Genomic DNA, 23,911 nt, shown 5'->3' on the forward strand with positions numbered 1-23,911 from the left:
CAACAAGGATAACAAATACGCTGGTATCACCATCACCAGCCAATCTGACGAGCGCAATCTCGATGGCAGCAGCCAATGGAGGTGAATCTATTTCATACTTTATACTCATCATTTTAAGAACTAAAGATAACCATAAGGCAAATTTTATTATTTCAACCCATAGCTATGCCCAGTCTGACTACACCACTCGCGAAGAGTCTCAGGTCCAGAAGAAGATGCAAGGAGTCACCTACGATTCCTACGGCAAAGAATCGTACGGTGAAGTCCTAGGCAACACTAACAAAGGATCCTCTTACTGGGTTTCCCCTGAAGGCCAGAAGTTCACTTTGACCTGGGCCGCTGATGAAGCCGGTTTCCAGCCCAAAGGTGATCACTTGCCCGTCGCCCCCGTCCACGAATATGAGCTCCCTGTTGCCGCTGTTCACATCCCTTTCAACGGCAAAGGCTATAAGATTTACTAAATTATATAAAATCCTGTCTGAACACATTATTTAAATTTCTGTACTGAATGCACTGACATTCTTGTATTATCGGTACAAAAAATACATGTTAATATGAATGTCAATCTAAAATCACGTCAGAAAAGTGTGGGTTTGTGCGTCGTAGCCGTATTAACTTTAACCACATTTTATAATCGACGTGGGCACCTATAGTTTCTTCCATTTAGAAATAAGTGTTGGTTCCCAATGCAACCAACCCACGTAGTCGCAATTTAAAGTTATTCAAAGTGTTCCGATCCTTAAGTCACTCTTTCACCCATTATCGCCTTGCAATTATCATCAGATTTATCACTGAAATTCGAGTGATTAACTTAACCTGTATAGATATTTACCAACAGGCTTTTATTAATAAAATTATTTTCATGGAAGAAAAACAATTTTACGTAAAAAATGTTATGATAGATGAATTGTTTAGTGTAACCAGCATTCGTAACGGGAATCTACCAGTCCCCCTACAAAATTTGGAAACTTCTCTTCAGTTTGCCGCTAGGTGGCAGGTAAACCACACATTCACGGATATCTTCTAATATTTTAGTCGTCTGCTGTGTATTCTGTATTGTCACATCAGTAATTCTTCGGGAGCAAACAATCAATGGTATTTGCAACACTATCATTTATTGCTTTTAGCCAACAATCAAGCCAAAGGTATTCTTTACTCCGCCATGCATTAAATGAAGCTGTGCGTGAGACCTGAGAGCGTTCGAATGTGCAAATCGACAAAATTTGTGCTCACACAGAGAAGTAACGTCTTTCAAACTGTTCATGTCCTGCGTGATAACGGTAAACGGATATGAAGACATATCATACTTTTATTTCACATCAGCAAATTAAACTTGCATAGTACATTAATATTTCAATCTTAATAGCCAAGATCAGTTTGTGAATAAGGAAGAGCAGGTGCAACCTGGAGTTCATATTTGGAACAGGAGCAACTGGGAGCTCATAGATATGGACAGGAGTGACAGGCAAGTGTTCACCGTTAGGCTGGAATCCAGCAGTCCACGTTGAAGTAAACTTCTGGCCTTCAGAGGAAACCCAGCAAGATGACCCTTTGGTGGTGTTGGCTATGACTTCGTCATTAGTTTCTTTTCTGTAAGAGTCGTAGGTAATTCTTTGCATTTTCCTCTGAACTTGACATTCTTCAGGGGTAGTGTAGTCATACTGGGCATAGCTTTAGGTTGGAAAAATAAATTTTTTTTAATGTGAGTGTCTTTAATCCCTTTGTTAATAAGTGTAAAACATGAAATGTACTTACTTCCATTGGCTGCTGCCATCGATGTTGCGCTCGTCGGATTGACTGGTGATGGTAATGTCAGCGTACTTGTTATCCTTATTGTACCTAGAAGCAGAGTAGAGGAGTAAAGTAGCTGTTAGTTTTGTATTCCAGCTTGTAACTGGATGGTAGGGCAGTAGCAACAGCCAAAACTGCGAAAACAAAATATTCGTTTTTCAATAAGTGATGAAATTGTGAACTGTCAAAATAAAAATATCTATGCTGACCAGTTTCATGTTGGCTATTGTGGAAGGCTTAAACAACTGATGACTTCAATGGTTTCCAAACAGTTTTATGTAGCCGACAAAAAAGGGTGTGCAATTTTCCATTCATTTCGTTTCTTAACCTTTTTTTTTTGAAAACGTCGATCAACCGTTCCTTGGTGGTTACCTATGGTTTGTATTCCAGACTATCATGTAGTTATTGTTTTCGACAAGTAGGAATCAAAAAGATTTTTTTTTTGTTCATTATAAATCAACATTCACCTCCTCCACTTACGGCTCGCTTTTGAATTGGCATACAACAATTCATTTGCCTAATATTTCCAATAGATTAACATTGAAGTGGTAGCCGGGAATACCAATACCCGATTCAGACAAATGCTATGTTGACATCTAGTTCATGGATTAAATTTACTATCCTTAGCGAAAGTTAACAGTTATCATATTATCGAGTTATCATTTTAAAAAATCAATGAGAGTGAATAATCAGATTCTGTTAAAAATGAGAACGCCAGTAGAGCACTATTAGCTCAAATCATGCACAAAAAAAGCAATTAGCTGTTACTATTAAGAAAAATTTTTTCGATGTGTTGTCTAACGTGAAAAGTGAGAGTGAACTATTTTTTTGCACAACGCCCAAATTGAGCTGCACAACAACTAGGTCAGTTGAATGTTTCGTACCATTCACTTGACTATATAAGCTTAGAAACGTAGAAACAGAACCATCAGTTGTTTACCAAGTAAACCTAGTACAACATGAAGCTCGTAAGGCATTTTATTGCTTATATTTTCTGAACAACTAAAAATTTTAGATATTTATTTAATTAATACATTGGACGACAGTTTGTTATCGCTGCCGTCTTGGCTGTTGTTGCTGCCGTTCCTTCCAGCTATAAGCCGGAATACATAGCTCCCAGCTACCCTGCAACAAAGTACGCTACCCCTAGCTACTCCGCGCCCAAGTACCCTACTCCTAGCTACCCCACACCAGCCTACCCCGCACCAGCCTACCCCACACCAGCCTACCCCACACCAAGCTACAAGGATAATAAATATGCTGATATTACAGTCACTAGCCAATCCGACGAGCGCAACATCGATGGCAGCAGCCAGTGGAGGTAAATCATTTTCATGGTTTATGTGTTATAACAAAGAGACTTTAGATTTTCATATTTCAAAACATGAAATCCCTTTAACCCACAGCTACGCCCAGTCTGACTACACAACCCGTGAAGAATCTCAAGTTCAGAAGAAGATGCAAGGAGTCGCTTACGATTCTTACGGAAAGGCCACCTACGAAGATGTTATGGGCAACACCAACAAGGGATCTTCCTACTGGGTTTCACCTGAAGGCGAGAAATTCACTTTGACCTGGACCGCTGATGACGCTGGATTCCAGCCCAAAGGTGATCACTTGCCCGTCGTCCCCGTCCATGAATACGAGCTCCCCGTTGCCCCCGTTCACATCCCCTTCAATGGAAAGGGTTACAATATTTACTAGATTTCCCGACACATGATTTAATATTTAAAGTACGTCCCATAAATTCTGTATATCTCATTTATCGCGAGCGTGGTGTAAATATAAATGCCATCAATCTACCAAGGTGCGTTTTAGTAAATTTCGACAAGCATATGAAGGTTACATTCAAGTTTAACCATCGAACATTCATGGCATCATGCCAATATTCCAATAGTATTTTAGTTCTGTCAGATAAAAACAAATATTACATTTTTTTAAACCTGAAAAACCTGTCTTTCTACTCTTTCAACCTAATCCAACGTTTTAATATGGCAAGACTTCATCTACAATTGCCGTTTGTGTTGTCATTTTGTTGCATTATTTCTTCATAACAAACTGCTCAAAGATGCTTTGAATCTTGTTAATGGAATCCAGAATCCGTATTTATCGAGTATTGTATCCTGAAGTGTTGTTGCTTATCTGCATTGTAATCAATCTTTAGCCACATACAGCAAGCTTATTGCAATAAATATTGTTTAATTCCTTAGCACATCTCTTAAGAGTATCAAAACTTCCATGATGCGATTATAAATATTATGGTGTAGTTATCTAAATTTTTAACTATCCATAATCCAAATTTATGACTGGTGTTAGGGATGGTGGAAAATGAGCGGCAAATCACAGATATATATACGTACTTTTTTTTCTAATGCATAGTTATACACTCTAATGCACAGCATAAAATCATTACCGACCATGCGCCAAAAATTGCTAATGACCAAAAGAAACCTGGATAATCTACATTGGAACATTGTTCCATAAAGCATTTGATTGAAAAATCTGGTATGTGCTATAATAATGCAGATGTCTCACGCTAGCTATTATTGCGGAAAAATTCCGCACGGTCAGCCTTATCGGGCGCAGCTCAAAGATTGTTCCTTCGTCAGCGGATGAAAATTACCAAAAGAAGAATCTGATATACAATATACAATACAGATGAATATACAATACATATGAATATACAATACACAACAACGTATGCTGCACCGAGGTGCTATTCCGAGGCTCCCAAATACTACTACACCACCACCTGCGCTGTCCCGGCTTATTACACCGAGGCTTTCCAATACTACACCACAAAGGCTAATGAGTATTACACAACAACATACGCTGCTCCAGCTTCTTACACTGATGCCCCAAGTATTACGAAGGCGAAGCCTCAAAATACTACACCACAAATGCACCAGGGCACTACACTACCACATACGCCGTACCCAGCTACTACACCGAGGCTAAAGCTAACTACACAGCAACCTATGCAACCCCATTACTACATTGTTGCCCCCAATTCGAGTTTTATATTTACTACTTAAGCTCGAGGACGGAATAGTCTAATTATTTTAACATTTTAAACTTAATTTAACTTAATTCCTAGTTTCAATCTGAAATTTCTATGTTAAGGAAATACTCAAATAATCGGTAAAGATAGAAGCCTCGGTTTGCCAGTTTTTATTTTAGTTATTAGGAAAATAGTCAAAATGGTTGCGCTAAGCACTTGACTGACATGCTAGTATCCTCCAGAACTGTCACGATGTTGGCCCGGATCATATTGCTGTACTACATGATCCCCACCGTGACATCAGCTGAAAGCTCTTACTTCTCTATTCAGTCTTGCGTTGGAATGGATGGCCAGTCCCATACCAACGCTTGACGTTTCGAGTTGTAATTGCTTACAGACTCTTGGTTACTAGCAATTCCAACATTGGGAGGGTGCCATAACCAGTCATTTCAAGTGCCGCTTATGATATTTAGATATACACGCAACTATTATATACAGTGAATTACGGCACCAAACCATGTTGATAACACAAGCGTGCATTTTCCGTAGTAAAAGTAACTCTCATTTAAATTCAGAGAAACTATTATACAATGTAATAAATGAACATTATCGAGAAAATAGTAATGAATATTATTCAACGTCGTTATAAAGCCAAAAACAAACTAAACGTTTAAAATTCAATTATTATCTAGCATTCACGAATTAGGTGTGGCATCACGCAACAATACCGTTAATGCTATGCAAGAATCCTACGTATCACCGTGCGGCCAATCTTGTCACTAATGTGTTGATACATTGGCAAAGTGTTATTCCAGGTGTGCTGTGAAATTATAAGTTGTCGAGCCAAACACATTTTGGATTGAATGATTGGTACCAGTTATCACAAAAATCGTGTATTACAAAATTCTGCATGACCATAACGTATTATTACTACTCAACCACATCCTAAACTCAAACCTGCTTTTAAATACCATTTGACTTCAAGCTAGCATTCCCAACCTTCGGTTTACTACACTACAACAAAGGTTCAATCCCAGCTACTACAGCGAGACTAGTAAAGTACTATTCCTTCCCAAGAATGACTAGCACTGAGACGTTATTTAAATATACAGTTACTAAATTCATTTCATCCGTTTTAATTTCATCCATGACTTTTTCCCTAATCGGAATTTCTGTAAATGTGGCATCGTAGTGTAGAGCATTGTTCAAAATCAGACGAATTATCATGTAAATAAATAACAATGGGTAGCCTGCTATTCTAATTTAATTCATTTCTTTTTTTTTAAACGGTAAGTTATGATATTTCTTTTGAAATTTTGAATATTGAAATCGTGTTCCGTTCGTCTCCTTTTGTATGCATTAAACTTGATCTTCATACACAAGCTGAAAAAAGTTGACCTGTTCTGACATCATTTGCTCAGGTAAAAGCCTCAATTTAATCAAAAGGTACAGTAAATTGGCTGGTATTTGTAATACCAACCAAATTATGGCTGCTTGAATGATTTTTTAAACCACATTCGTTTTCAATTTGTAGCTAACTACGCCACAATGCTGATGTTGGCTGTTGCATTTCAGATAGCTGGAAATGCCATGGGTGGACCAATAGGTTCGTCTTATTCTGGATACTATACTACCCCGTCATCCTAGTATACCACCAAGATCGTGACTACTACACAACGAAGAAGACCAAGTATTACACGACCATACAGGCTGCCCCTAGCTAGTGCACCGAACCCCCCAAGTACTACATGTCCAAAATCTGGAATACTACACCAACACCTATACTGCTCAAATGTACTGCACCCTAACCACCAAATACTACTCTACTCCAAGTTATTACAAAGAGTTTCCAGTTTACCACATGACAACATCTGCTACTGCAAGCTACTACACCGATGCTCCCAAATACTACACAAGCGTACGTTTAAGTGTAAGATAATTTACTCATTCAGTATTCGCAGGACGTTCACAACATGTACACCTTTCATTCGATGAACTTCATGGTGTGAATTTTGTTCGTGCATTTGCTTCATTTATTCAATGCTGCTGCTACGTCCCACGAGATAAATTTAGCCCTAGCAAACTGTAGTAGCGGGATTCATACGTTTTACTGAGGTTTTTTTTTATGGATTAGTGCCGCTTAGATTTGGACTGTCCAGAATCTAGCTTTTGCGATCAATCGCATTTCATCTGTCAAATATGCCTGCCATGCCAAAGTCTTTTAAATGGGGCAATAACTACTGAAAAATGATTGTGGAGATCTAGTTTTTAACTAAATGGGTAAATAATTCAATTCCTTGTGGAATTGCAGAATTTTTAAATGTGTGTTATGTAATTGTACGAGCGTTTACGGAGGTATTGAATTTCTCTTAGATCTGCTTTGATGTAAATAAATTTCTGTCATTAGATCAGCCATAGGTATTTAAACTATTGATCTAGCAGCCGAAACTGGCGCAAGTTGCACACAAAACTTTCTGACACATTGGACGTCTTGGTGTACTAGTAGTTAATACAGGTTTGTCAAATGAACTAGAATAAAAAATTTTAATAATTTTGAACTTAGATACTTAAATTTATTTAGGAGATTGGCGCTTGCAATTCCTAGTCTTGACTACAGGTTGTGTTTCTGTTGGGAAGATTGGGGTATCTGCAGTTTTTCGCATCTATCAATAGACTTTTATCCCTCTGAAGGGGCCGCAAACAGTAGAAGAAGAATGGGTGACTGAGCGGCTGGAGCCGTTTAACTATGGAACATTCTATTTCCTCTTGTCATCTGGGTAAGACCCAATTGATGCTACATAATGCATCCATAAGCTCCAACAGAATCGTGGAACAAAGAGGAAGAACAGAAGGGGATGATTCACTTAGTGAACTCTTCCAAGCTGTCCAAAAACGCTATTGTGAGTCGATGCCTCATACCGTGATCAACTATCACTAAGAATGCAAGGTGGTAACCTTGCCCTTTAACGAGCGAGCCGAGCGCCGGCATAGATAGATCGTGTACTGTTATGCAAACAGCGTGATCATGGTCATAACCCAGGACGAACTGTCTGTTACGGTCGTGCAGAACTAAAACAGAGCGATCACTGGTATGTCATAGCCTTCATAGACATAGAAATTTTTGCTACACGCATAGAAAAAACTCGATGGGTCTTGGAAGACGTGTTGGGAGGATAGGCCCATCGGATGCACTTGACGATCCAGTAGCTTTTCATAATTTTGGCTAGCTTGTCTGGGTCGTCCTTGTAATGAACCAGTAACATGACAGCGAGATCATCTCGTTGACGACGCGTTACTTCACAAAGCAGAGGATGGTCCGCCTCCGATACATTTGCCTGATTTTTATGCATTACATTGCTGATTTTCTTGACTATTTTTATTTACGATATTGTTACCTTAAATCCTAGGGCAGACACGGCTGCTTCGAAGCGAAAGAGTCCAAGAGTTTCGTCAGCAAGAACTTGCTGTGCTCGTGACACAGTGACCAATGATTCGTGATATGATGGTATGGTCGTAATATGCCATCTGGTAATTCTTCAGCTTTCTCACTCAATCGACAATTATGGATGACCTGTGAATTAAAACAATAGATTGAATATCTTGAACAATTTTAAAGAAAAAATATTTAATTACCTAAAGGTAAAAGCCGGAGAAGCGTAGATTGTAGTGTAATACTACGAGCGCGAATAGCCATTAGTATAAGTACACTAGTGGACAAAAAGGCGTGTAACAACGAGGGATACCAGTGAGCGAACCAAGAGGTAGTAGAAAATAAAAAAAAGAACGTGATAAGAGTGGGTGATACCAGTGAGCGAACTAAAAGGCAATGGGAAGAAAAGTGGGAGATACGAGTGAGTGAAATAAAAGGCAATGGGAAAAAAATTGTGCGATTCCTCCTATAGCTGGCGATTGAGGTAGGGTTTAATAGTCGTTTGATTTTTAGTTGGGAGGAAAAGGAGGAAACTTTCGTTTCACAGGAAGCCAGTAAATAGAAGAAGATAGGTATGGCGTAATACAAATCTATCTGTTTAATGTTTAAGGCGGCTAAAAGTATCCATTATGGGTGCATCTTAATCACAGAGGTAATGTAAACGAACTGCTCAGACATGGTAAAAATGTAACGTAGCTCAATCCCAGCGGTAACCTTTCGAGGTTGAAACTGAAACGTGAGACAATATGACAGAAAAAAAAAGAAAAAGGGGTAAAAATAAGGCAGCGGCCATCATTATTATCATATTAAAAATTATTATCATTATTAGAAAAAAACAAGAGAAGGAGTAAAGTAATAAAAAACGAGATTACGTCATAGCTGTTTTTCATTAATAGTTTATTTCAGCAAATTCGCTATTTAATACCAAGGTTTATTGAAAGAGGAACCTTGGACTCTACACTTAAAATTTTAATCGTAAACCGATAATCGAACATGAACAATAATTTTGATTAGTTACTATATTAAGCACTTTTTTAAGTGTTTATCTCTCCGTCCGTTTGGCGTATATTGGCTTCGTTACACAGACAACCTGAAGAGCAATAATAACACATCTAATTTCTTTACATGAAAAGGAAAGGCAACACAGATTAAGTGTTGGTTAATGTGTACTAAGACTTGTACTAAAGTGTACGAGAAGCAAGCAGGAAATTCCTATTCAGGTAGTATACAATTTGACTTAGAAATCTTTGCATTTCAATTTCTGCAATCGTATTTCAGTTTATTTTGAAAATCAATCGCGTCATTCGCTTCCGAAGTGGAAAACAACTTTAATATGCACAGCACCTTTGACGTTATTCACCATCGTTGTTGACACACAGAACTTCTTTCTACTAGAAACTCGAGATGGTGTTGAAAACTCTTCTAAACCGTTTGGCGTAGCTATTCATAAAACAACAAAGCCTTTACATTATCTTTTCCCAGTTTCTTATGGCAACGGTATTGTTTTCTATTGTAGCGCTTCATCGTTGAAACTGAATCACGCGTGATTGCAAAGATTTCTAAAGGGACCCTATTTAGCGCGTGAATGAAAACTATAACACCAGGTATTAACATCAATAGCAAGTGCTTCATCACAAAACGAAACTCTAGAAAAACAAAATTCCAACTAGTTGGAATGACTCGACGGCATCCGGAATGAATCACAGGTATAGAATTTAAACGTACTGTACAAGAACAAATTAAACTAGGTAACGCACATTGAAAGCAAATTACTAATTAGGTAGCTTTGGAACAACATGTTGGCGGATAGTTTTGACTAGTGGACACACGCAATTGCGCTACTGATGCTCATTATTCATAGCCATTTCGTGCCATTGGATAACTACACCATCGTCAATAATGACGAAATCGAAACAAAAAAAAGGCGGTGAAAAATGATCATTCCGCAACGTTTATGAATGACGAAGAAAAAGAAGAAATATAAATACTTCTGTATACGCGATACATGGGTTTGCAACGATGCTGGAAGCCTCACAGTTCTTCACGTAAGGAATGATATTGAATTAATAATTCTTACTGTTGAACCTTTATTTCTTTTCAGTAAGTTCTAAGATTCGCAGCAAATAATCTTGAACATAATTTCATTATTGTCGATATTACATTTAAATCAGCATTCGTTTTTTCTAGGCGCTTCATTCGCTCGCATAACAATGGTTAGTGGGATGGGGAAGATAATTATGCGTTTCTTCGATATTTGAAAATGCATACGACACGAGCGATTAGAGGTAGTGTAGGAATAGTGGTTGTTATGTCAGAATGAACAGGTGGACCCTCTGGCCTGAAAAGACGAATCAGGATGATAGAAAACCTTATAAAACGAGGTCAAATCGAAGGTAGAGGTTAGTCGAGTGAACATCTCTGACACAGTATAGTACTAGCAGTCTTTCAAATACCAATAGCTGATTTAATATAGTGTCTTCCAGTTCCAACCTGCAATCATGGGTAATGTACACACTTCAACTTGTTTAATGATTTTAGTTAATGTGATGATGCAATTGTTGATTAAATTGATGTTTGAACGAGGTGAAATGATTCTTTATTGTCGTTTTAAGCATTTCAATGTCATAATGGAATTATGAAAATTAATGTTTGTTTGTTTTTTTCGTCAGGTTATGATGGCATTATGCTGCTACTAGCTGTCGTCTTCTGATGACTGGATCGACTTTAAGTGTGCCGATAGGTTCATCTTGTGGATACGGTATCTATTCATACCAGACAACCACTGCTGTGTCGTATTACGCTACGAAGGCGGCCGAGCACTACACCACGACATATGTGGCCCGTACTTCCTACACCGATGCGCCCAAGTATTACAGCACCAAGGCATCTGAATACTACACCACTACGTATGCAGCTCCGACTTACTATACGGAGGCCTTGAAATACTACTCCGCACCGAGCTATTACACAGAAGCGCCAGTGTATTACACAACAACATATGCCACTCCAAGTTACTACACCGTAGCTCCCACCTACTATACGCCTCTGACTATTACACGACAATCTACGCTTCCCCGCCTACCACGTACGCTGTCCCAGCTTACTATACTGAGGTTCGCATGTATTACAAGACGGAGGGTCCACGATACTACACGACGAAGGCTCCCGAGTACTACACCACCATGTACGCGGCACCAAGTTATTACACTGAAGCTCCAACATACTACACAACAACATCTGCCACTCCTAGCTACTACAGCGAGCCACCAAAGCACTATTTCCAAATACTACACTACCACTTACGCCGCTTATATGTCAGTAATGTGAATGTGCGAAGGAATCTAAAGATTTCCGAAGGAATACCGAAATCGCGAGTTCAATCCTCACCTGGAGCGTTGGGTTTTTATTTCTATCTCTTTACGAGGATTGTAGCTGCCTGCGATCACCTGATTGAACTGTGTTACTTTGGTAAAACTAGCAGACAAAATGCTGGAATACATCTCCTGAAGTTGGAAGTTGGACAAAACTCTTGTGGAAAATGGATACAAAGCACTGACTGTTCATTCAATTAGCAAACGTAGTTTCAATTACTTTCCTCTATTTCATTAAACCTGTCGGGATCGGGCAGGTTAAAAATAACACATTCTTCAGGCGAGCATCGAACTCGTGGCCTCGGCATTACTTAGAGAATCGTTCAATCCCGAAACACAATGAAATTACTGTCGCATAAGTTCCATTCGCCAACCAGCTGCGCTACTGGAAACAGAAATACTAACCTCAAAAGTGGTCCTTTAAATGTATCCGCTAGTGTATTAATATAACCAGAAGAAAACGGACATATTTGCGCTTGGGTCCTTACGATAGTTTGTGGAATAAAGGCAATGATATAAATAACCTAGACCTGACCCAAATGAAAAATTTGCGGCTTGCAAATTGGAAGGCAGGTATACTTTTACAGCCTCTGTGGCCTAATGGATAAGGCATCGGCCTCCTAAGCCGGGGATTGCGGGTTCGAGTCCCGCCAGAGGTTAATTAACTTCCGCTGTATTGATTAAGCTTACCCGTATTAACAGTCTGCCAACATTAGTATTATCTACAGCTTCCTTGTCTTGATTCTTGGGTCTGAGTGATGCATTTCCACAGCATAACCTGTGTAAAGGAAACAAAAGTTTGGCTCGTACGTTTTTCAGCAAAGCTTTTCGGTTGCTCTTTGCGTAAAAACGGAAACCACTTTCGTATCGTATAGCCGGATTGCTTCTAAAAGCCAAGGCGATAAACGAAAACTATTTTTGGTGGTAAATGTTTATCATCAGGAAGGTGCGTACTGCCTGACTTTGTTTTCAACCTCATACGAAATACTAACGCGAAACCACATCATTCGAGCTCCGTAATCGTGAGGCATTAGAATATGCTGTACAAGGATTTATTGAATTTATTCTAGTTTGTTTGCGTCTCAAAGAAACTTCATCTTCAGAGCTTTGGTGTGAACGACACATTTCTATCGATTGCATTTCTTCGATTATCCTCATTTACAAGTGATTTCCAGCTTTTATCGTGCGACCAGAATCTTTAAAAAGATCATGGAATGTCTGATTTGTTTTTCACAAGAAAGTTGGGCTTCAAAATACAAGCCCGACATTATAAGCCCGACTTTTCCTTATTTTTTAAATATTTTGATAAGAAAATATGATATAACTATTAAAATACAAGATTTATATTCAAAATTCAATGAGGATCATGAAAAGTGACTTAATATTTACTTGATACATACATTTTGTGAGTTATTTTACATTTGGATAACTGCGGAATCGGTTCAATGCACACCGGCTGTCCGGGCAGTCCACCTTTAGCAATACTGCGGTGACAACCTCTATGAAAAATGTGACGAAATTTCAGCCAGTTTACATATTAAAATATCAAAAAACGGGCAGCGGAAAGCCTATAGCAAGCACACAGTTGCACTCAGCATGGCTGTATTCCCCTATGCAGAGTTTCACTCAATTTGTCATTTTTTTTTAAATTTTCATAAATTTTTGTTTCATAATGAAGTCGAATCGTATTCTACACAATATTTCGAATAATGTCCATTTATTACATTTACCAATTGTTATTTCATTAAATATTTGAAATGAGATTGTTGGCGGAAAACTGCATCACGGCGTTATCAACTGTGTTTCGGGACCCAAGTCACGGTACATAAGGATTGTAATGCAACTTCACAAGGTAGCGGCACTTCCAACGAACGGGTGTTGCACTCATCCCAGCATTGGGCTTGCTAGGCGGCATTTGTCACTCTACGTGCAGTTGGCATGGCTCGTACAGGTGGCGGCCGATACCAGTACTATCCAACCAAAACTGGTTAGAGAGGTAAGAGCTGTCATAACACTTACGGAATCCGAGGTAAAGAAGTGGTAGCTTGTTGGTTAAACCTCCACCTCCAACAAGGTGGGATAGGCAGTGATGACCCACTTCGAAACTCGAATACTCGGTCTTGAGGATATATCATGAATATCAGTCATGAATGAATATCATGAGGATAGCTTAGCATGGAGGAAGTCCGCTTTTTGAGGGAGGTACAAGGGGTACAAAGTAGCTTCCATTTTATTTTAATATATTACATATACTATTAGAGATAGCTTTCCCGTTAAAACACATTAGCCGAATATCTACGCTAGAACTCTTAAAAAACAACAACAACTAACTACGCAATGGTGGGGAATCAGGAAAAATTATGCAAAAGAAATGGAACAGTGCGATGAAGGATTCCCACCATACCCTGTAGCTGTACCTCACCCCCATCGCTGCCGTATTCCACCTGTCGTGATGGCAATGGAGGAACGGGAATCAGAATAAGTTATCTCAAGAGCAGCAGAAATGAAAACAAAACGACTTGGAACATCCTGAACAGTTTTCCGTAGATGAGCAGAGAAGCAAAAGGTTTTAGTAGAGCAAAAGAAAGCCGAAAGCGTTTCGGTGATACCGAAACAAGTTCCAGTAGGTGTACCCCAACCGGTGCAAGTTCCAGCTGTGCAAACGAAACCGGAACAGGTTCCAATAGAAGAAAAGAAACCTGAAGACGTCCCGGTTATGCGTACGAAGCCATTTGTTTTAGGGAATTCATTTTCTACCAACTGATGATGGGAAGTTTTAAAATTCGGAAATCACTGATCCTCCTACTGTCTCTTCTTGTTGCATAAAAGCGCTCTCATACCAATAGTTAGATGTGAAGATCTTCAGCTCCAGTTTATTACATGACAAAAGACGGTAGGGGAGGTAGGGCGTTGTTGGAACACAAAACTTATTTTTGTTCCGTACGATTACAAAAATCGTCTAAGTAAACTAAAAAATATATAGATTTGTAGCTAGTTATCTCAGCTACATAACAGTATTTTTTTTGGGTAGGTTCGGCAAAGTTGAACATCTGCTATGTGTAAAAAACTGGAGGTACCCCAAGTTGTTTCAATTGCCAATTGTACTCGGCAATTGAAACAGGGCGTCTGGGCAATTGAAACGTGGGTTTTCCCATAAGAGAACTCCCTGTTTTATGAAGAAACTAAAATGACGATATCTCAGAATCTGGGATACGTATTTTGATGATTTTTTTACAGTAATATAAAGAATTTTAATCTTTATTTTTTAAGATATTTTATAACTTTCTATAGTAACTAAATATTATTTAATGATTTTCGGTAGTTTTCTGAATTAGGTTCAGAACCCTGTTAGTAATCCAAAGAACGGTTAATAGTATGGAGATCAAATTTTTATTATCGAATATTGCATGTCCAGCTTTACATCATAATTGTTGTTAAATGTCGGTAATTTAATTTTTAAAATTTAATTTCTTTCATCAACGTTGTAAATACAAACACAGACATTGTGGCAGACGATATATGTCAGCCACCCAGCAGACGAAATAAAACACAAAATAACAACATTCAAAAACAAATTGAAAAAAGAGCTCTGCTAATACCAACTTGGTCTCCGTCACCTATGCCAACTGTTTGGCTGTTGCATTGAGCCAGACAGTTGGCTTAGGTGACGGGTTTTTCGAAGTCTCTTCTAACTGATGCCCTTATTCCTGTTGAGCGCAATTGCCTGTATGTCGGCTTTGACATTTGAATTTCGTCTGCTTAAGTGACGCTTCAGTGATTTGTTTTGACATTTGGACATTTAAGTGACATTTTTAATTTCGTAGCAGTGAAACCCAAGAGAAGAAATCGTGTAATTTTCAAAATGGAATCTAAAAGCAGGAAGCGAGTCGTAGTATGGGAGGAAAGAGGACCGAAAAAGTGTAGAAAAAAATATATAAAACAACAGATCCCAAGCAAATCGACTGGGCTTCGAGTTAAAAAGCTATTTGTGATCGATAACGTCAGGTGCAAACAGCCTTCGGTCGACACTATATCAAGTATAACTAACACTAACTAACACTACTTATCAACCCATTTTTAAAGTAACGTTTGGTTGTTTTCAATAGGTAACATTGCTGCGATGGAATACCCAGGCACTTCAAGTGCTTTCCAATCTGATGCTGGACCTGCTGCGAATACAGATAACCTTTGTCCGTTTGTTGAGGACTAAGTAAAAAATCATCAATGATTGCAATTCTCTCACAAATTCTCGTTTTAGATAACACAGATCTACTCGCTGTCCTACAAAGAAGCCGAACAAGAAATAACAATTCAAAAGTCTTCTGGCTACATTAAAACTACTGAAGAATACCAAGAGAGTGAGACACTTTGGAAGAGCCGCATGGAAATGAAAGAAAAAGAATTCAAAGAACACCGGTATTTCCTCTATGAAAAAATTCAAGAACAAACTTGTGGTGCAGGGACTTTTTCTTGTATTCGTTGCCATGCACCAAGCTTTGTACGTTGTGCGACATGTCTTCAACATTTTTGTGGGAAGTGTGATTTGGACACACACTGCCTACTTTTCACCCATCAGCGTACTCTTTTGCATACGGATCTGCTACGTATCCTTGGGCCATCCGAATTTCTAGGTCATGCAAGAGCAATCTCAATCATAGGTATAAATTTATAATCACTATGTTTGGATTCAGACTAATTCCTTTTTCTTTGGACAGATATTCCGGTTCCCCTATATGAGCCAGCTTGCTGCAATTCATGTTTTGCAGCAGGTTCCATGAAGCTCCGATGTGGTCCCACCAAAGTCGCTGTTGTAACCAAAGAAGGCCGCTTTGATTTAAAAAACACAGAATTCTGGTGCTCCGAATGCAAGCAGTCTCGTTTGGCCACTAATGAGGAGTACATGTGTTCAGGATATTGGCCTGGCTCGCTGTCAAATTGCTCCTACTTCTTCGAAGAAAATTTATTAAGAATGTGGCATCGCTTAAGGCACAAAACACCAGGAACATCCGAACGGAAGTTTATCGAAACCCTTGAGGAAATCTCTTTGGATTGCAACCGAGTAAGTCGAGTAGATATAATTAAATCAAAAATGAAAATTCTTATCTTAAAACTAGTTGTTTACTTGGGCAGGTTAATATCATCAACAGGACACTTTTTAATCGCGCTCGTAGAGAGTTTGAATATTTTACTTACCTGAAAGAAAAGGAAATCCTCCGACGCCATGGCAATTGTAAAATATGTGGTAACCATCCTCATGGAATGCACGCGGATGCGAATCGAAAACTATACCGATATGCGTCAGCAAAAGAGTAAGCATAATTGGTTTAAAACTATTGTATTTACTTATTAATATCGTTAACTTATTTAAGTCGTCAAGGAGAATCCTTATATGGAGACGTAAAAATGGCTAGCGATCAGTTACAACTGGAACATATTTCAAAAATAGAAGAAAAGATCCCGAAGGTATATCCTCTTTTATCAACAGTCGCCTATATTTTAAGTATAAATTTTCTTAGGGTAAAGGAGATGATGCATGTGGCTCATCGACATGGAAGGCTGCCCGGGGTGATTCTTCAAGTAAAAGGAATTTGGACATCACCGGTCTGGAAATGATGAGTTGCTCTCATGGCACAGTGATTTTCTCGGCCAACTTGTTCAAGGGAGAAACATTCAAACATACCCATCTCCAGCATCTGAAGTCACACCAAATGGGGACAAAGTTTTTGTGCAACGACGTTGTTTGCAAGTATTGGCCTTTCGCTACTAAAGAGAGCAATCTTTTCGGCGAATCTAATCCGGAATACAAGAAGCTAACTGAGGACATGGTTCCCTTTCTTTCCCGCTTTCATGGTCTAGGCCATTCATGGGCTTGCAGGGTAAATACATATTTAAATATTTCAACCAATATATTGACGAGTCAATCGTATGCCCTTTTAGGTACTCTATAATGGACATTGGCAAAAGGATGGAGCGGATATGTTAGAAGAAGAACAAGAACAAGTTTTTTCCTATATGGCCCGTCTCGGTACAACGACGAAGCATCAAAGCAGAGCCAGTATATTTGTTTATTTGTACGCATTTAGTTCTTTTAACGAGACATTTTAAATATTTTGTGCAGGTAGGAGAGACGATATAACAAGCGCTATTCTCGCCTATAATGTAGACAAAGAAAAACGTATGATGGCTGCGCTTTGTTTACGGTTAAACAGAGTAAGTCTTATTTATTTTATTGACTCTGAGTTCTCCAAATAACAGAATTTTGTAGGCCAGACGCAAATCTAATTTTTATGGGAAGAAATTACAAGACCTTCTTGACCACCGTGGCCTAAAGGAGGAACTTCTACCACAAATTCTGATCAGATTGAAGAATCAAGCAAAACTTGTGAAAAGTAAAAATCTTAACAGCGATTGGGACGTTGAGCTACTCCAAAAAGAAATTGAAGGTGAATGCCACATGATCAAAGTTCTGCATACTCGTAACGCGACTTTCTTTGGTAAATATCTTTGACTACTAAATATCTCATTGTAGTAATCTATTTTTCCGCTTTAAAATCATTTAGATACCTGCAAGACACGTACAAGCAATAGGAAGATAATGTCGAAAAAGAAAAAACGAGTGGATACGATTGTCAAGTTACTTCAACAGAAGGGTATAATCGTGTCCAAGGAGAACACGGACACAGGATTTTTTCCTTGGCATCAAAACAACAAAAGTACGTAAGATGTTTCCTGTTCACTTTGTTGTATTTTTTAATAAGTCTTATTTTGTAGATTTCCTCGGCAAAGACTATGAGCTGATCGACACTTGGATGCTCGGGCTTCGTTATCAGGAAGCTATTACCAAAACTCAAAGGGAAATGGGAGAATTCACGCGATCCCTCACGTCTCTCTGCAAGGATCTTCACAGAGATATAAAGAACTATGAAAGTAAGTTCTCATTTATTGTAGTTAATGTAACCATATTAATGATTTTTATATCCAGGATTAAGACCTACTACTCTTCTCGACTATAGTCGATCAGTAATGGCCAACACAGAAATTGTCCGCCTCAGCGGAATCATCAGCGACGCTGTTCATGTGTTTACCGAAGCGCTCCAGTTCAGAGAGGACATAGAAATTAATCCTCAGGCATTCATAGACAGAATAGAAAAAGAAGATAATCTATTAGATTCTCTGCAAGAAGCATCTGGTGATGATTATTATACCGACAGCGGAGAAGAATCATCAGAAGAGGAGGGAGAAAACTAATTTTACTGTGTTATGTTTCATCAATAGCGCAATTGTAAAATTAAACAAAAATGAATAACGAAATAAAAATTTCAAAAACTCTATTTCATTCATGAGAACACTGTGTGTTTATTTAAGGAATAGGTACATCAACTCCAAAGAAATTTTATTTGCTAAAATACGCATTGTTCCCTCTGTGCGCTTAATTTCTTTATTTTATTTGCGGTTGTTTTAAGTGAAAACTAATTAAGAGTTCTTAATGCTGTACGCAAACTAACCACATTGACTCAAGCTCTGCAAACATAAATGATTTAACCCGAAAAATTTAAACTGGCGACTATAGGATCAGAAAAAAAAATTTCATACCTGCAACTTGCGCACGGGTTCCATAAAGGTTCTTGAAAGCTTTTTGCTTAAGCAAGAAAATGATTTGAAAGTTTTTTTGAGTTATTATTTTATATTTTATCCTTCAATCGTAGGTTTTTCTAAATCTCCAGAAAATGCGGTCATTACGCAGTAAAATTTGTTTTCTTTTAGTGAAATTTTGTATTTAATAATATGCTGAAATTTTTCATTAAATAAATTGAAAATTTTGCCATTTACTCGCTTTTATTATTTAAATAAATTTTTCATTTTTTAGGATGTTATAGCCCTGTCTAGTCCCCATCATTTCCGATGAGTAAAATTATCTGGGGTATTAAAGTAATAGAAAAAAAACCTAAAAGCTGTCATAGTTGTTCATAAATGCCTGAATTTGGACTCAAAAGGTCTCACGTTCGGCTACTTGTCGTAATTATTAAGCATTGCTTTTCCGACATAATGCAGCTCTTTTATATAGCTATGTTTTGATCAATCAGATCAATTTTATATCATTGTCTTTCCATGGAAATTCAGAGTTTAATGGCTATATACCGTTTCGAATTCACGTCCCTTAAGTCGTCCATTATTGCCGCCTGTCGATTTTGCCTTGGGCTACTTTACCAAAACTGGTCAATAGGAAAAAAGGAAATAATATCTTGTGATTTGTTTTGGTTTTTTGAACGTGGTGATTTCCTATTTTTTTTCTTACAGATACAAAAATGGATAGCATTAACACTGCCATGGAAGATCTATCAAATTCATCGAGCTCTGAGATGGAAAACATCATTTTACATTCAAATTCAAACGAAGAAAAGGAAAAAACAAGTGAGTTGGAAGAAGTTTTATTAATCACTGAGACATCTTGTGCAAACAACCAGAAAGTGAAAAGGTTGAGACAGTCCACAGCATTGAAAAACCTTGAATTTGTTAAAGCAAGTATCTCAAATTACACCTTAACCTATTATATTGCATTATTATACATTTTCTGCTTAGGCTAATCACAATACCACTAAACGTGCACTGCATTGCAAGACAATACAGGGCAGGACACGAACCAAGAACAACAGGATGGACCGAGTTACTGAGAGGGTAAGATTCATGTTGACAATAGTAAAACTAGGGTATTTTATTTTAACATTATTTTTTCACAGCTTGCATCATTGGCACAGGATTTCAACGGTCAATATATTTTGCTGGCTGCATCTCCTAATGACAAAGTGTGGTCTTCCACCGTTAAGTCATTTGGGCCACTGGCCAAACAGTTTTTAAAAAGCAGAGTTGGCAATTGTCTTTCTGACCAATGGCAGAAGTTGGTAGATGATCAACAAAAGAGTAAGTATTATACTTTATGCTTCTGTCCAAATATTTACCTGATAACAATTTTCATCTCAACAGTAAGAGCGCAGGGCCCAAATTCCTTACCTACCAATGCACCTGTTACCAATAATGGTTCCATTGAGACAAGAGAGCTTCCGCTATCTTCTGCGCAATCACTTCCGGAATTTTGTCTGCAAATACCTGCTACGTCGCAAACAGTTGTAAGCTCTTCACCGCCGAGCCGCGATACATCTCAAAGTAAAGTAACGAAACGTCCGGTTGCTGTGGGAGTTAATGGTCCAGCTTCTTCGCCATCGGTTACTTCACCGCCAATCTCCTTAATTCCATTGGCGAAGGCGCCCCAAGGTGTTCTTGTTAAAACGGCTCAGGGGACTTTTATGAAATTAAAGAATAGCGAGGTAAAACAGTTAACTTTCCATGTTTTAAGCAAAAAGAATGACTGAAGAACAACTAAATATTTAGGTCCTTATTCCCTTTATCTCCAAAGTGACCCCGGCACCAGGACTCAAGAAATTATAATTTACCTCAATGAATGTAATTCTAAACTTTGTTGTTACCCAGAGGATAAAATCCAGAAATAAAAGTCATGATTCAAAGATTTTTATATCTTTTATTAATCTTTAAAAACAGAAAACCTACCTCATAATGCACAAGCATCTCCTTTACCCTTGTAAACCAATATTAAAAACATTAAACAATACAGTACATTCCATAAAATAATGATCTACCTTTGGGACCTTTCTTCTGTTCTTGAAATAAGGTCCAGCTATCAAGTATCATGGCTTATTATGTCTCCACATAAGAATGCTTTATTATTCTTACGTACGACAGCTAGTACATCTGTGTTATATAAAACGAGAATTAGTGAGGGAATTGCAATCATTGATAATTTTTTACTTAGTCCTCAACAAACGGACAAAGGTTATCTGTATTCGCAGCAGGTCCAGCATCAGATTGGAAAGCACTTGAAGTGCCTGGGTATTCCATCGCAGCAATGTTACCTATTGAAAACAACCAAACGTTACTTTAAAAATGGGTTGATAAGTAGTGTTAGTTAGTGTTAGTTATACTTGATATAGTGTCGACCGAAGGCTGTTTGCACCTGACGTTATCGATCACAAATAGCTTTTTAACTCGAAGCCCAGTCGATTTGCTTGGGATCTGTTGTTTTATATATTTTTTTCTACACTTTTTCGGTCCTCTTTCCTAGGTGACCAAGTTGGTATTAGCAGATCTCTTTTTCTTTCTTTTCTTTTAAATGTAGGTGCCACTGGCCATGGCTGGTTGCCACTGGTGACAGTTTACGGGTCGCTATGGGCGTCCCTTACACACCTTCGCTTCAGTTTATTGATTATTCTTGTGGGGAAGGTAAACATATACACAGAGGTATAGCAAGGGATACACAAGGCGGGGGAGGGGGGTATACACTTCACACGGCGGGTGACTAAATTCTTTCGAATAATTTTGTTTCCATTGGGAAGGTTATGAGGTAGCGCGCTATTTTCTCTTGAGTGTGTTTAGGGATTGAATTGTTGAGTCCTAGTAGTGTTGTCGCTGGCAGACTGGGCTTCGAGTTAAAGAGCTATTTGTGATCGATAACGTCAGGTGCAAACAGCCTTCGGTCGACACTATATCAAGTATAACTAACACTAACTAACACTACTTATCAACCCATTTTTAAAGTAACGTTTGGTTGTTTTCAATAGGTAACATTGCTGCGATGGAATACCCAGGCACTTCAAGTGCTTTCCAATCTGATGCTGGACCTGCTGCGAATACAGATAACCTTTGTCCGTTTGTTGAGGACTAAGTAAAAAATTATCAATGATTGCAATTCCCTCACTAATTCTCGTTTTATATAACACAGATGTACTAGCTGTCGTACGTAAGAATAATAAAGCATTCTTATGTGGAGACATAATAAGCCATGATACTTGATAGCTGGACCTTATTTCAAGAACAGAAGAAAGGTCCCAAAGGTAGATCATTATTTTATGGAATGTACTGTATTGTTTAATGTTTTTAATATTGGTTTACAAGGGTAAAGGAGATGCTTGTGCATTATGAGGTAGGTTTTCTGTTTTTAAAGATTAATAAAAGATATAAAAATCTTTGAATCATGACTTTTATTTCTGGATTTTATCCTCTGGGTAACAACAAAGTTTAGAATTACATTCATTGAGGTAAATTATAATTTCTTGAGTCCTGGTGCCGGGGTCACTTTGGAGATAAAGGGAATAAGGACCTAAATATTTAGTTGTTCTTCAGTCATTCTTTTTGCTTAAAACATGGAAAGTTAACTGTTTTACCTCGCTATTCTTTAATTTCATAAAAGTCCCCTGAGCCGTTTTAACAAGAACACCTTGGGGCGCCTTCGCCAATGGAATTAGGGAGATTGGCGGTGAAGTAACCGATGGCGAAGAAGCTGGACCATTAACTCCCACAGCAACCGGACGTTTCGTTACTTTACTTTGAGATGTATCGCGGCTCGGCGGTGAAGAGATAACAACTGTTTGCGACGTAGCAGGTATTTGCAAACAAAATTCCAGGAGTGATTGCGCAGAAGATAGCGAAAACTCTCTTGTCTCAATGGAACCATTATTGGTAACAGGTGCATTGGTAGGTAAGGAATTTGGGCCCTGCGCTCTTACTGTTGAGATAAAAATTGTTATCAGGTAAATATTTGGACAGAAGCATAAAGTATAATACTTACTCTTTTGTTGATCATCTACCAACTTCTGCCATTGGTCAGAAAGACAATTGCCAACTCTGCTTTTTAAAAACTGTTTGGCCAGTGGCCCAGATGACTTAACGGTGGAAGACCACACTTTGTCATTAGGAGATGCAGCCAGCAAAATATATTGACCGTTGAAATCCTGTGCCAATGATGCAAGCTGTGAAAAAATAATGTTAAAATAAAATACCCTAGTTTTACTATTGTCAACATGAATCTTACCCTCTCAGTAACTCGGTCCATCCTGTTGTTCTTGGTTCGTGTCCTGCCCTGTATTGTCTTGCAATGCAGTGCACGTTTAGTGGTATTGTGATTAGCCTAAGCAGAAAATGTATAATAATGCAATATAAAAGGTTAAGGTGTAATTTGAGATACTTGCTTTAACAAATTCAAGGTTTTTCAATGCTGTGGACTGCCTCAACCTTTTCACTTTTTGGTTGTTTGCACAAGATGTCTCAGTGATTAATAAAACTTCTTCCAACTCACTTGTTTTTTCCTTTTCTTCGTTTGAATTTGAATGTAAAATGATGTTTTCCATCTCAGAGCTCGATGAATTTGATAGATCTTCCATGGCAGTGTTAATGCTATTGTAAGGACTCCCGATAAACTTTAAAGTTAAATAAGTTAGTTAGATTATGTGTTCTATTGCTCATGTTGCG

General features: G+C 38.2%; 3 protein-coding genes, 2 long non-coding RNA genes and 1 other non-coding gene across 7 annotated transcripts; all 6 read left to right on the forward strand.

Annotated features, from left to right (window-relative positions):
* The first annotated feature begins 6 nt into the window (after positions 1 to 6).
* Positions 7 to 559, forward strand: LOC130691150 (larval cuticle protein III/IV-like). Its single transcript, XM_057514062.1, has 2 exons — positions 7 to 81; positions 164 to 559. Exon 2 carries the CDS (start codon positions 216 to 218, stop codon positions 459 to 461), a length of 246 nt encoding a protein of 81 aa, XP_057370045.1. The 5' UTR covers positions 7 to 81; positions 164 to 215; the 3' UTR covers positions 462 to 559.
* A 646-nt stretch (positions 560 to 1,205) lies between these two features.
* Positions 1,206 to 1,706, forward strand: LOC130691171 (uncharacterized). Its single transcript, XR_009001149.2, has 2 exons — positions 1,206 to 1,280; positions 1,367 to 1,706. It is a non-coding gene; the product is annotated as an uncharacterized LOC130691171 (long non-coding RNA).
* Positions 1,707 to 2,723: 1,017 nt separating this feature from the next.
* LOC130691159 (endocuticle structural glycoprotein SgAbd-1-like) lies at positions 2,724 to 3,524 on the forward strand. Its single transcript, XM_057514073.2, has 3 exons — positions 2,724 to 2,759; positions 2,838 to 3,112; positions 3,198 to 3,524. The coding sequence occupies exons 1-3, from the start codon at positions 2,751 to 2,753 to the stop codon at positions 3,493 to 3,495; spliced, it is 582 nt and encodes a 193-aa protein (XP_057370056.1). The 5' UTR covers positions 2,724 to 2,750; the 3' UTR covers positions 3,496 to 3,524.
* A 5,793-nt stretch (positions 3,525 to 9,317) lies between these two features.
* Positions 9,318 to 10,784, forward strand: LOC130691197 (uncharacterized). Of its 2 annotated transcripts, XR_009001160.1 has the most exons (5): positions 9,318 to 9,442; positions 9,501 to 9,658; positions 9,739 to 9,928; positions 10,003 to 10,267; positions 10,410 to 10,784. It is a non-coding gene; the product is annotated as an uncharacterized LOC130691197 (long non-coding RNA). The 2 variants fall into 2 exon arrangements; XR_009001157.1 differs by having other exon boundaries at positions 9,501 to 9,928.
* A 1,395-nt stretch (positions 10,785 to 12,179) lies between these two features.
* Positions 12,180 to 12,252, forward strand: Trnar-ccu (transfer RNA arginine (anticodon CCU)). Its single transcript has one exon. It is a non-coding gene; the product is annotated as a tRNA-Arg (tRNA).
* Positions 12,253 to 16,367: 4,115 nt separating this feature from the next.
* LOC130691120 (uncharacterized) lies at positions 16,368 to 18,841 on the forward strand. Its single transcript, XM_057514028.2, has 10 exons — positions 16,368 to 16,652; positions 16,724 to 16,902; positions 16,963 to 17,056; positions 17,110 to 17,469; positions 17,531 to 17,648; positions 17,712 to 17,803; positions 17,859 to 18,087; positions 18,154 to 18,306; positions 18,365 to 18,520; positions 18,576 to 18,841. Exons 1-10 carry the CDS (start codon positions 16,368 to 16,370, stop codon positions 18,839 to 18,841), a joined length of 1,932 nt encoding a protein of 643 aa, XP_057370011.1.
* Positions 18,842 to 23,911: the final 5,070 nt, after the last annotated feature.

The sequence above is a fragment of the Daphnia carinata genome, unplaced genomic scaffold, assembly GCF_022539665.2.
Source record: "Daphnia carinata strain CSIRO-1 unplaced genomic scaffold, CSIRO_AGI_Dcar_HiC_V3 NW_026452950.1, whole genome shotgun sequence".
Taxonomy (NCBI): domain Eukaryota; kingdom Metazoa; phylum Arthropoda; class Branchiopoda; order Diplostraca; family Daphniidae; genus Daphnia; species Daphnia carinata.

Coding starts and splice junctions, on each gene's coding strand:
- LOC130691150 (XM_057514062.1), top strand. CDS start 216: ATGCAAGGAGTCACCTACGATTCCTACGGCAAAGAATCGTACGGTGAA.
- LOC130691159 (XM_057514073.2), top strand. Junction 3,113..3,197: donor GATGGCAGCAGCCAGTGGAG/GTAAATCATTTT, acceptor TTTAACCCACAG/CTACGCCCAGTCTGACTACA.
- LOC130691120 (XM_057514028.2), top strand. CDS start 16,368: ATGAAGCTCCGATGTGGTCCCACCAAAGTCGCTGTTGTAACCAAAGAA. Junction 16,653..16,723: donor TCTCTTTGGATTGCAACCGA/GTAAGTCGAGTA, acceptor TTACTTGGGCAG/GTTAATATCATCAACAGGAC. Junction 17,057..17,109: donor TAGAAGAAAAGATCCCGAAG/GTATATCCTCTT, acceptor AAATTTTCTTAG/GGTAAAGGAGATGATGCATG.